General features: G+C 51.9%; 5 protein-coding genes across 5 annotated transcripts; 2 read left to right on the top strand and 3 right to left on the bottom strand.

Moving 5' to 3' along the window:
• Positions 1-1,159: 1,159 nt before the first annotated feature.
• On the bottom strand, positions 1,160-1,704 carry ASPGLDRAFT_50197 (uncharacterized protein). Its single transcript, XM_022547258.1, has 3 exons — positions 1,644-1,704; positions 1,501-1,587; positions 1,160-1,436 (listed from the first exon to the last, which is right to left on the bottom strand). Exons 1-3 carry the CDS (start codon positions 1,655-1,657, stop codon positions 1,331-1,333), a joined length of 207 nt encoding a protein of 68 aa, XP_022398357.1. The 5' UTR covers positions 1,658-1,704; the 3' UTR covers positions 1,160-1,330.
• Positions 1,705-2,688: 984 nt separating this feature from the next.
• ASPGLDRAFT_50196 (uncharacterized protein) lies at positions 2,689-3,908 on the top strand. Its single transcript, XM_022547257.1, has one exon. The coding sequence runs from the start codon at positions 3,154-3,156 to the stop codon at positions 3,736-3,738; it is 585 nt and encodes a 194-aa protein (XP_022398356.1). The 5' UTR covers positions 2,689-3,153; the 3' UTR covers positions 3,739-3,908.
• ASPGLDRAFT_1497841 (uncharacterized protein) lies at positions 3,770-7,750 on the bottom strand (the record flags this gene model as incomplete). Its single annotated transcript, XM_022542076.1, has 3 exons — positions 3,770-5,411; positions 5,457-5,639; positions 5,700-7,750. The coding sequence occupies 3 exons, from the start codon at positions 7,748-7,750 to the stop codon at positions 4,127-4,129; spliced, it is 3,519 nt and encodes a 1,172-aa protein (XP_022398355.1). The 3' UTR covers positions 3,770-4,126.
• Positions 7,751-9,128: 1,378 nt separating this feature from the next.
• ASPGLDRAFT_132023 (uncharacterized protein) lies at positions 9,129-9,983 on the top strand (the record flags this gene model as incomplete). The annotated part of the gene is made up of 2 exons (XM_022541091.1): positions 9,129-9,378; positions 9,436-9,983. The coding sequence occupies 2 exons, from the start codon at positions 9,129-9,131 to the stop codon at positions 9,981-9,983; spliced, it is 798 nt and encodes a 265-aa protein (XP_022398354.1).
• A 61-nt stretch (positions 9,984-10,044) lies between these two features.
• ASPGLDRAFT_28027 (acyl--CoA ligase) lies at positions 10,045-11,789 on the bottom strand (the record flags this gene model as incomplete). Its single annotated transcript, XM_022543714.1, has 2 exons — positions 10,045-11,636; positions 11,690-11,789. 2 exons carry the CDS (start codon positions 11,787-11,789, stop codon positions 10,045-10,047), a joined length of 1,692 nt encoding a protein of 563 aa, XP_022398353.1.
• Between the last annotated feature and the right edge of the window lie 360 nt (positions 11,790-12,149).

Raw genomic sequence — 12,149 nt, 5'->3', positions numbered from 1 at the left:
TATTATTACCATAGCTGTCTCTTGTATTGTATTCTTTTGAGTCTGATCCTTGGTTGTACACCATCTGGAACCAGGTTTTTTTTTTTTTTTTTTTTTTTTTTTTCCGCTGCAAGCACAGCAATCGATCAAAGGGTTGAACAGTGAGTGTCAGCTTGTCCACTCTATCTATGTACGCAATTGCACCTCCCAAAGCCATTAGGTATTGAAAATGATTTAAGATGTACGTCGAGAAATCAGTCAAGATTGTGGTAGATGGTCACAAAAACGTTGAGTAAGCGAAGTCATCGTACAACCAGGGATTATCATCAAGGTGATTTCTTCCATCGGCCATGACACGGATGAGCGCGTTCGCCTCTTAAGTGTTAGCATGTGCAGTACTCGTAGGTACACTAAAGCCCGTTGATTATAATGTTCGAGAAGTTGACCGCATCTTGATAAACCATGTTAGATCTCCGTTAAACCATATGTCTGGCCTAAAGCGCTCACCTTCTCAATCCAACCCCCCCCCCCCCCTAGGACCAGCAAATACCTCAAAAAAAAAAAAAACCTTCCTCGCATCAAACTCCGGCATAGGCCTAGGACCTGCTAGTTTCCTGCCCTCCTTGAATATATAGTAATGGCCCAGAGCCCACTCCAAGCTCCCTGACTGGTACCCCTTCAGTACAGCAGTGGCATTAGCGATATGCTCCCCTCCCCGTTCGTGGATCAATTGACCTTTTAGAAGGAACTTGAGCTCCTCGATCATGCGTTCCAGGGGATAGATATTGTGGGGGTGGGAATTTGTCGAGTTCTTTGAGTATGTTATTGGTGTCGATCGTACCGGCTCGTATATGTGCTTCGATAGCTTGGCGGAATTCTGGGGTGCTGGGGCTGGAGGTTGTTAGCTAGTTAACTTTGGCTTTGCTTCGGATGACTTACTCGGAAGGTAGGGGAGGAGGTGCGGGTTCTCCTTTTACCATCGTTGTCAAGTTGAAGTAGAGAAGTGATGGAACAACTACGGATGTCCTACAACATCATTTAACGCTCTATGCTTCTTGATCGATGATACCTGAATTCATTTGAAGAGATTGATCTCGTCATTCTCCAATCCTGCCGTACCATATAAATTCATTGGTCCTGTCATGATATTTACTTTTTGGAGTTTATTAGACAGATTCATATTTCGCAATGGAATTCGAAGCTAGACTGCTAACAAGTTGCTATCTTATGGTCGATTGCAGCATACTTGACGATGTCCAAGTTCAGAGGTCATATTTTCGAATGCCGACACCATCCCGACAGACCCCAAGACAGCGGCATTGACAGCAAGCTTCCCTTCCACTATTTCCGGCTATTGGCGAGAGGGTCCTCGACTCTGAGAAGATTTCGGGGTATCGGCATCAATCGAGCCAGCACGTCTGTGCGCATCGATGGCTTGGCGATAATTGGAATTGCTCCTACAGTGCACTCAGCAGCGATGACCCAATGGCATGATTTCTGCTTGCTTCGGATGACACTTACTCGGGAGGTAAGGGAGTAGCGGCGTCAGCATCAATTGAGCCGGAACGCCTGTCTGACTCGACAGCTTGGCGGTAGACGGAGTTGCCTCTTTAAAGGGTGCTTAGCAAGGATGATCAGTGACTCCTGTCTCAGATGACACTTACTCTTTTTCTGCCATGGCTTACTAGGTATTTCGATAGTTGGGAGTGATAAAAAGCAAGTAACTTGAGAGTACTTGTAGATTTTCTAATAGCGAATATAAGGAATATAAGTGATCTCTAATGAGGGAAGAGAGACGTAATGCCTACGTAGTAGGTGAGGACCCCAATCCCGTCCGACTATACAGTCTTTTCCTTAATCCTCCCTTCTTCTCTCCATTTCCTCCAAGTATCTCATGCACAGTGTTGTGACCTTGTTGGTTGGCTGCTGGTTCCCGGTGTCGGTCTCTCGGTATCCGCTTGCGATGCGAATTGACTATCAACCACGACGATAAGGGGTGTACGAAGACTTTACTAGGCCACATTTATTTGGATAAATGAGACCCATGGAGGGGGGTTGGCTGGAGTTGGAAGGAGATTATCCCAAATGGCAGCTACACAGAGTAGATGGGGCCGGGGCCAAGAGCCGAGTCCTGAATAGGGCTTGCTTCTCGAGGAACAGGCCGATTGCAACCTCGTAACCTTTGCAAACAGCCTAAACAAAAGCATTATAGGCACTCCGACTGGTAGCCAAAGGTATGCTAGTGGCCTTGACGACATGGTCCTTAATGAGTGGGCTATCGATAAGAAGTTCTAGCTCCTCAACTCTGGCTTCCACAAGAGATTTCATTGGGGTAGCTTGTCAATTTCTTTTAGCGCCGTAAGATCGACATAAGATCAATTATTCCAACACATGTGCTTCAACGGCTTGGTGTTTCGGTAAGTAGGAGTAGCGAACTACAGCCACCTATTTCGGGTGGCGTATCCTATGGAGCGCTCATAGTAGAGGACTGCAACGGAGATTAATTAGCAAGATGACTGGCTCAGCGGCAACGCTTACAGCAGGAGACATGTAGAGCTGAATCATTGTGGAAATAGAAACAGTGAAGTAACCTTAAGCATAACCTTCAATGCACTTAGTTATGCATACTGTTGACTAATCATACACAAAACCACGACTCACGACTACATCAATCTAAACCTCTACTCTACCATCCCACGCAATTCATATACAGTACTCACCTCCCCTTCCCATCTCTAATATCTTACAGCATATTCCATTTCCGGACCTCAACTCCGCCGTCCCGTCCATCTAATCTAGGATCCAACCGCCCTTATCAATATCTAACCCTACTGGGCAACGCCGACTTACTCAGTACAGTATCTTCCCCGACCCCGACACCGCACATCAGTGGACACCATGACATCTTCGTTAAGTGATAATCGGGGTCCCCTTGCCACTTACATTGGAGACAGAGCCGTTTTTTGTGGAGGCCTGGACCCTGGACCCCCCTCTTGTCGGTTGGTCCGGCCTGCCGTTAATGGATGGACGCGCGTAGGTTGTATATATACCGTTTGTGCCTCTGACAACGCAACTTTTTTTTCTCATACACATCACTTCTCTTTTGTTTTATACCTTACTAGGCCATAACAAAACCAAACAAGGCTGAAGAAAAAAAAAAGACAAGAAACGAAAATGGTCCTCCTCCGCTCCATCTACGCCACCACGGCCGCCATCCTTCTGGGCGCGCAGTCCGTCGCTGCTGCCCCCGTCGCTGCCGCCGCTCCCGACCTCGGATCGGACATCTCCAGCGGTTTCCAGGAAGCCGGGGACAAGATCAAGGGTGTTGTCGAGCGATGTGTTCCCGACGACCCGACCTCGTGTGGCTCCGGTAACGTCAAGCGTGAAGCTGGTATTGGGTCGGATATCGAGAGTGGCTTCAAGGATGCCGGTGACAAGATCAAGGGCGCTTTCACCAAGCGTGAACCCGAAGCCGGCATCGGTTCCGACATTAAGAATGGTTTCGAGGATGCCGGTGACAAGATCAAGGGCGCCTTCACCAAGCGTGAACCCGAAGCCGGCATCGGTTCCGACATTAAGAATGGCTTCGAGGATGCCGGTGACAAGATCAAGGGTGCTTTCACCAAGCGTGAACCCGAAGCCGACATCGGTTCCGACATTAAGAATGGCTTCGAGGATGCCGGTGACAAGATCAAGGGCGCCTTCACCAAGCGCTGTGTCGTCGACGACCCGACTCCCTGCGAATCTGAAATTCCTTAAGATTTCCTTAACGGGAACGAGTATGTGAATGGGTATGGCAATGCGATGCTGTGCTACGCTGTCTACGCTATACTATGTTGACATGAGGATGAGTTGACATCGTGTATATAACGAAGGAGGTATTTACTTTGTTTTATGATAATCAATCCATAATCCTGGACAGTATTGAGACTAAATTCCATTATCATGTAAATACACATATCCAAGAAGAGAGTAAAGGAAAAAGGAAAGACACCATTCCACCCGCTCAACAAATGCACTGGTATATAACTGAACATCATCAGATATAAAAGAGAAATAAAAAAGGAAAAGAAAGGTATCAATCATCACTAAAACATAATAAGGCAGAATGGTATATAACGAATAAAAAACAATAGAAATCAAAGATTTAGAACATCCTCCCGTCAAAAGGAACCTTAGGCGGAGGATACGACGGCGGCGGATACGGCATAGGCGGCGGCGCAGTACCACTTATAATCTCCTGTCTCGCCTTGATACTCAACGAACCACCCTCACTCGAAGTCTTGCGCAAGCGGTTCCGCGAAAGTGGCCGCTCGTCCTCGAACATGCTGCGCTCGTCGGCGGGCGTTCCTCGCCCGCTGGTTGCGTATTCGCTAGGCGAGGATGATTGGGTGTCCTGCTTCTCGCCCTTCAATGCGCCTAGGATTGTTTGCGTGGTTGTTTGTCGTCGACGGCGGGGGTTCATGGGTGGTACTGGAGGCGTTTCCATGCCGTTGGTTAGGCTTGCGCTTGGGGGCAGGCCGACCGTGGGGACGTTGGATGTGGACGAGAGCAGGGTGGGTTCTGAGATTTGCAGCTTGTTGATTGGGCGCTTTGGCAGGCCTGTGTGGCCGGGGGCACGCTGGGGCACGACGTGGCCTGCGGCGGCAGCAAAGGTTGGCGCTGGTGGGGATGAGGGAGAAGGCGTGAGGTCAAGAGGCGGCGTGGCGTTGGCAGAATACGGCGCAATTGGAGAAGGCCGGGGAGCATTTCCAATCATCGCTGGGTTAGGGCCAGACACGGAGGGCGGGTGGTGCTGTGGTGGCGGTGGCAGGTCGAAGTAGCTTGGGGTCCCTGAGCGACTACCGCTACGGTAGCGGCCAGAGCTGCGCGATGAGGAACGTTCATCGCCCTCTACGGAGGGACGAGTGGATGAGGGAACCGAGGTGTTGGCGCGCGGGTCGTACGTGGAATCTGGGAGATGGATTTCGTGCGAAGCGACCGATCGTTCGTCCACAGTTCCAAGATCGTCGTTTCGCAACCGACTCTTGGATCGGCAGGATGCATCTGAGCGGGAGCGATCGCGTCGAGCCCGGAAACCTGTGAACGAATGGGGCGATGCATTACGGCTATGGCTCGACTCGCGAGAAGCGTCCTGATTACCACGGGTGAAAGCAGCGACTCGCGACCGCACTGACGGTCGGTCACCAGGGATTTGTGGGGTACTCGAATTCAATTGCTGAGTGCTCAAGCTGGGAAAAGGAACCTTCTCGTCCTCCTCGCGCCATGGATCGTTCTGATCCAAGTTAACCAAGGATTGCGTGGAAGAGTTACCCGACTTCTGGAACAGATGGTGTTTGCCGGCGCGGCTCTTCAGCAGCGCAAAGGCATTACCAGGCTTGACCTGGGAAGAAGAATCAGGTGTTCCACAGCGAGCCGGACTACCTGATCGACTCGCCGATCGACTGGCCGCTCGACTAGGCGCTCGACTATTCGACCGACTCTCAATGTCTGTGAAGTTCTGCAGTTTCTCTTGCACCTTTCTCCGTCGCTCAGCCAGCTCATTGGCGAATTCCTCGCGTTCGCGCTGCGTTTCAGTGCTGGCGTTACGCCGGTGGCTGCTGTTGCTGCTGTCCCCTGATTCGTCGTCGAGCGAAGAGTCATTCGGAATCCTCCCCTGGCTCTCTTCCGGCAGTTCCTCGGGAGTCGTGGATTCTGCGGAAATTGTACTCTGGGATGACGGTTCATCGGCGGGAGGAGGCGTGGGGGTGGCATCAGCAGTGTCTTGCTTGGTCTCGGGAACGTCTCTATTGTCGGTAAGCTTGGGTGGAAGTCCCAGCGATGGTAGTTGGATAGACTTGTCGCTCTCCTGTCGCAAGTGTGTACGAACCAATCCACTGAGTCCCAGACCAGATGGCCCCAAAGTAGGCGAGTCAGGCTCCTGCGGTGCCTGGGCGTTGTTTTGCGAATCGACGCTCTCTGCAATTTCGTTTTCTGCAATGGGCTTAAGGTCTCCCAAGTCCGAAAATCGTACTTCGGGCAGAGGATGGCGCTCCTGGGGCTCTCCAGGTGGGGTCGACGGCTTCGAGGGGGTGCGGGAGCGGGAACGGGAGCGGAACGCGGGATGGATGTCCTCCTCATCCTCCTCATCATCCTCGTCACCGGAGTCACTGGGGCTAGAATTGCTGAAGAACGTAGTGCGGTTCATGCCTTTGGAGGCCTCGCTGTAGTGAGACGAGGCGGATCCTGGCCGCGAGCGGTAGCTGCTAGCGTTGGAGATACCGCGGGAGCGTCCAACGCGTTCTTGTGGGAGGGTGGTGGGAGCAGGAGGAGGAGCGTTGCGTGGAGGTGATGGGGGTTGTCGTAATGGTGGGGTGCTTCGGCCCTGATGCATCTGCAGCTGGCGTCGGGTGAACTGTTGCTCGTCAAATGGCGCTCGGGGCTTGTTGAAAAGACCTAAAGCAGTGGCTTTTCCATGGTCTTCCGGCTGCAGAGCAGCCGCCAAGGGCACGGGTTTTTCCTCAACTTCGCTGATAGGTGGGCTTAGGGGCGGGGCATTGTATCCAGAGGGAGTGCCGTAGCCAGACGGAACGGGATCTTTGGATTCGCTCTCAGCCAATTGAGGTCTGGGCGATGCAGCCGACAAAGGAGGGCTCGTCGGACGGGAGGACGGGCGAGCAGCGTCAACGAGAGGGAGTCTCTGCAGACGATCGCGCAGGCTGGTTGCGCTCCGGGAAAAGGCCCGGTTCATCTGAGGGAATTCAGGAGTTCCCGGGCGCTGACGGCTGAGACTCTCGAGCCGATTCAGAGTGAGATTCTGCTGGTTCTGGACCGACTGAACCAGGCCCTGGCCGTAACGACGAGTGGGTTTGGGTGCACCGCGTTCAGGGAATGGGAATTGCTTGCCTGCCGAGCCCTCGATGGATTGCGGTGTAATGGGCTCCCCGTCGACTGAGGTTGCTGCGGTGGAAGCACGACCAAAGGTAGGGGGTGGACCGGAAGCTGTAGAAGAATAGGTGGTGCGATTGGTAGACCCGATACTGGACAAGGCATCTTCGTTGGAGAAGGTAGGCGAATTCAAGGCACTATCTTCAGCAGCGGCGCGCTCTTCCTTTTCCTTCAGTCTGAGACGCTGAAAGGCGGACAGGGTCACGTCGTGTTCATAGACAGCGCGTCCCAGGCCCGAGCGACCGGCCTCAGGTCCAGGATTAGGAGACGCGCCTCTAGATCTGGCGGGAACCTTGTAGACCTTTTGACGACCACCAAACAGGTTATTTCCTACTTCAGCACGACGAGCCCTGCTCATCATGCTCCCCCCTGCCTGAGAACGATCGTCATCAGTTCCGTAGCCATCGTTAGACTCCGCCTGCCCGAAGGCGGAGGGACGACTGTTGATGGACATCTCATCAATATCTGCCAGCTGGTTGGGGTGACTAAACATATTCAATCTGGACGCGCGCTTCGAGAACAGAACACTATCATCGCTAGCTTTCCCCAGCAAAGACTCGGGATCATCCTGTTCCTTGAGCATACTGAAGCGCGCGGACAGCTTGGGCATGAGCAGACTGGTACGGAAATCATCGGGGGCCGGGAGGGCATTGGCAAGGTCGAAATCAGAGACCTTGGGAGAAGTCGTTTGCCGGTCGTCATCTTTCTTGCTGGCGGGTTCCTTTTCTTTTTTAGTGGGTGTGATGGAGGAGATGATGGTGGTGGTGGAAGAGGCCGCCTTTTCGGACTGGGCCAGCTCTTCCTTGGCGGCCTTTTCCTTTTTATGTCTGCGGAGGCGGTTCATGATGGACTGTTTGGCGGACAAAACGAATGTGGTTATTGAAAAGTCTGGAGAAAACATCGAGTCAGTACTGTGAAGAGGCCATGGGCAATGCAGTTGTCAGGGGGACGCACAGCGCGGAAAGAGGAGTTTATGGCTGCATGTCTAAAGTGACTGGTCGCGCGCGTCTGTTTGTGATCAGTGACAAACACGGGGGTAACGAGTGACAGAGAGATGAATAGACGAAAAAACTGGGATTCGAGCAGTGAAGAAGAAAAGAAGAAATGAAGGAAATTGCGGAAAAGGATCTGGATTCGATCACTTTTTTTCGGTTTTGGTTCTTCGGGGCGGATCGACGCTGGTTTTTGGTTCGTTTGATTTAATCTTTTAGATTACATTACTCCGTACAGAACTGGTCAATTATATCTTGTTTAATAGGCTATATAGGTTCTACCTTGAAGACATTGTTATAGGTACCTGAATAGGTACCGAGTAGGTATTTATCTGGACAAAGAGGCATTGTGGAAGTACTTGTCTGTTTGTACTCTGTACCGTATGTTTGTATGTATTGTTTTTATAATACAGCTAGTAACGGCACCCCTTGCAGACCCCATCATTACTACCAATCAGAATCTAGTATCTCCACCCAGGCAGTTAGTAATCTCAGGAACCGGTTCCGTACCATGGGATAGGGTCAGCACAGACCGTATTCAATCCTCGAGTAGCTTACTGTATGCAGGTACGAAGTACAGAGAGAGAATATATCGAGTATGTGACACTATACTCTCATACAGAAATGTAATACAGGCCAAGATAGGAGATATAAGCGCCAGGACAAACATGAGACGAACAAACTTTTGAGTCTTCTATTCATCAATTTCGACTGTTTCACCTCTGAATCGTTTCACCAGGCTGAAGTCCAGAACAGGACCATAATTGGAGTAAGGCTGTCACCGACAACTAGTTAGCACTATCCTTACTGATATTAAGGACCCCAATAAACAATAATAATAAAGTAATCTCAGGAGTAATACTCCGCACTCCGTCCTCGTATCCCTGGGCAATATATTATTAAGTGTGTTTACTCGGTGAAGACACGTGGCACGTGACCACCTGATTAGGGGCTGCCCTATTGATCCGCATCGATGTGCCATGCCTTACTTGGTGATCTATCAATGAGACAAAGCAAAGGGAGCGCTCGCAGTCATGTCTTTGTCTGTCGACAACCGCATAATGCACAATGCACAACAATGCACTGTGCAAATGACGTGACGCCATACATTAGATAATTATTCAGCAACCCCTCAGCTGAATATACAAAGACCCCTCATGAATCTCTACAACAACAATTTACTATAACCATCTATACTACTAGTATATTATACTCCGTACAAACATCAAAATGCACGTTCTTCTCCTCGGTGGCCACGGCAAGATCGCCCTCCATCTGACTCCCCTCTTGCTCTCCCGCGCCTGGAATGTCACCAGCGTCATCCGCAACCCCGACCACGAGTCTGAAATCCGCGCTCTGGGACAGGGCAAGAAGGGCTCCCTCGACATCCTTCTCTCCAGTCTCGACGATGTGAAGACCGAAGCAGATGCGAAGGGTATCATCGACCGTGTCCAGCCGGATTACGTTGTTTGGTCTGCTGGTATGTCCCCACCCTCACTCAACGCTACATTTGTACACAAGTGCTGAATGATTGCAGGCGCCGGCGGAAAAGGCGGCCCAGCACGCACCCAAGCCATCGACGAGGTAGCCGCCAAGAACTTCATCTCCGCGTCCTTCGCCAACAACAAAATCACCAAATTCCTCCTCGTCTCGCACATCGGTAGCCGCCGCAAGCAGCCCTCCTGGCTCTCCGACGACGAATGGGCGCACCTCCAACACGTCTCCAACAACGTCCTCCCCGCCTACGCGAAAGCCAAGCTCGAGGCGGACGAGTACATGACCGCCCTCGCGGCGAAGCAGCAGCGGAAGCCATTCCAGGCGATTAATCTGCGGCCGGGTACGTTGGCGGATTCGCCTGCGACACGGAAGGTGCAGTTGGGGAAGACAGCGGGAAAGGGGACGATTACGAGGGAGGATGTGGCTATTGTGGCGGATAAGTTGTTGGCGAGGAATGATACGAACGGGTGGTATGATTTGTTGAATGGGGAGGAGCCGGTGGATGAGGCTGTTGAGAGGGTGGTTAAGGAGAAGGTTGATACGGTTGAGGGGGAGGATGTTGAGGGGATGGTTAAGCGGTTCTCTTGAATAATATGAATGATGGATATATGCGTACAGAATCTGTGTACAGATGCAGATGAAGAAATGATCACAGCTTGGCCTTGGGCTTAGCAGCCTTGGTCTCATCTTGGACTTGCTTCTTCAACATCCGGCGGAGAATCTTTCCACTCGGGCTCTTGGGGATTTCGTCCACGAACCGCACACCACCGCGCAGACGCTTGTGGTATGCCACCTTGCTGTCCAGCCACTTGATGATGTTCTCGGCCTCCTGCTCAGCGCTCGCACCAGAGGACTTGCTCTTGCCACTCCGCACAACAAACGCAATAGGCACCTCACTGCCATGCGCCTCGCTCTCCACACCAATCACCGCAACATCATCCACGGCCTCATTGTCAACCAGGATACCCTCCAATTCCGCAGGAGCCACCTGGAATCCCTTGTACTTGATGAGCTCCTTAACCCGATCCGTGATGTAAAAGTTCCCCTTGGGATCCTGATACCCAACGTCACCAGTCCGGAACCATCCATCCGCCGACAGACACTCTTCCGTCGCAGTCGGATTCTCATGATACCCCTGGAACACGTTTTCACCGCGCACGTACAACTCCCCGACCTCCCCGGCGCCAACTTCGCTCGGCTCAGACCCATCCTCCGGCATGGTCATATACTTCGCCTCCATGTTCGGCACCATCTTCCCGACAGACCCAATACTGCTATGCCACTCGCTCCAGGGCTGTGTGTGCGTGACAGGACTCGTTTCGCTGAGACCATAGCCCTGCTTGATACCGACCTTGATGCGCGCGTAGACCGCTTCGACGAGTTCTTGGGTAAGTGGTGCGGCGCCGCAGTTCATCATGCGCAAGCTGGAGAGGTTGTATTTGTCGATGATGGGGTGTTTACCCAGTAAGAGGACGACGGGAGGAACGACGTAGCTAAAGGTGATACGGTAATTCTGGACGTGGGCGCACCATTTCTCGATGTCGAATTTTTGCATGACGATGAGGTGGTAACCGCGGTAAATTGTTTGATGGAGGAGGCAGTTCAGGCCGTAGATGTGGTAGAATGGGAGGAAGGCTAATATCCGATCTCCCTTTCCATCTTCGCCTCCAATGCAGGATAGGTTTCCGTCCCCGGCTTCCAACTGGAGGCTATTGACCACGATATTCCGATGCGACAGCCGCACTCCCTTTGGCAACCCAGTCGTCCCTGACGAGTACACCAAGAACGACAGATCCTTTCTCGGATCAATCTTTGTCTTCCGGAACCTCGTCGCACCAGAGATATTCCTAACGGAAGTAAAATGCTTAAACTTCGCCTCAGGATGTCTCTCATCTCCAATGAGTATCACCCTCTCCCTCGAAATCCCAACCTTAGCCGCTGCCTGCTCTGCAACGCCCAACACAGACATCTGCGTAACCAGCGCTTTCGCACCCGAGTTCTTCAGCTGGAAAGCCAATTCTTCGACAGTGTAGGCGGGGTTTGCGGGGGAGACGACGCCACCGGCCCAGTGGGTGCCCCAGGTGATGACGGGGGTATCGATGCAGTTAGGGGTGAAGAGGGCGAGGACGTCGCCTTTGCGCCAGTTGTAGATGGCTTTTAGGCCCTTGCCGAAGGTAAGGGCGCCTTCCTTGACACCGGCGTAGGTGTAAATGCGTTGTGTGTCGGCATCTTGGTAGATGACTTTTGGTTGTTAGTTTTCTTGTAACGTAAGACAAAGGAACAGGGAGGCATACCCTTGTCATCTGGGAACGGCTTATTCTTCCTCTCAAACAGAAAATCCCAGATATCAACATCCGGTACCTGGACCGGAGCGTATGACGATGTAACAGGCATGGTGATATGCAAACAAAATAGACACTCTAGCAAGATGCTCACAAATTAACGCAAAAGAAAAGAAAGCAGAAACGAGACACGAGCTCTTTTGAAAGCTCCCAGGAGACGGATAAACCGGCGCCACCCACACTATACCCCATCTTGCTTATCTTGCCTTCTCCAACTACTGGTGGCGTCGGTTATGTTGTGACGCGAGCCTCGGTTCAGAGAGGTACCGGCGCATAAAGAGTTATCGGCTCGGCTATGGACCGGATTGCCGAGTAGGAGGAGCACTGGCCTAGTAGTACGGAGTGGTACAAGTAGTTACTCACTATAAAAGGTATATGGTTCTTTCCAGAATAGTGCTCTAGATATCCCGTA

Source organism: Aspergillus glaucus, assembly GCF_001890805.1.
Source record: "Aspergillus glaucus CBS 516.65 unplaced genomic scaffold ASPGLscaffold_18, whole genome shotgun sequence".
NCBI classification, from domain to species: domain Eukaryota; kingdom Fungi; phylum Ascomycota; class Eurotiomycetes; order Eurotiales; family Aspergillaceae; genus Aspergillus; species Aspergillus glaucus.
The sequence above is the reverse complement of the archived record's forward strand: the minus strand, read 5'-3'. Positions and strand labels throughout refer to the sequence as shown.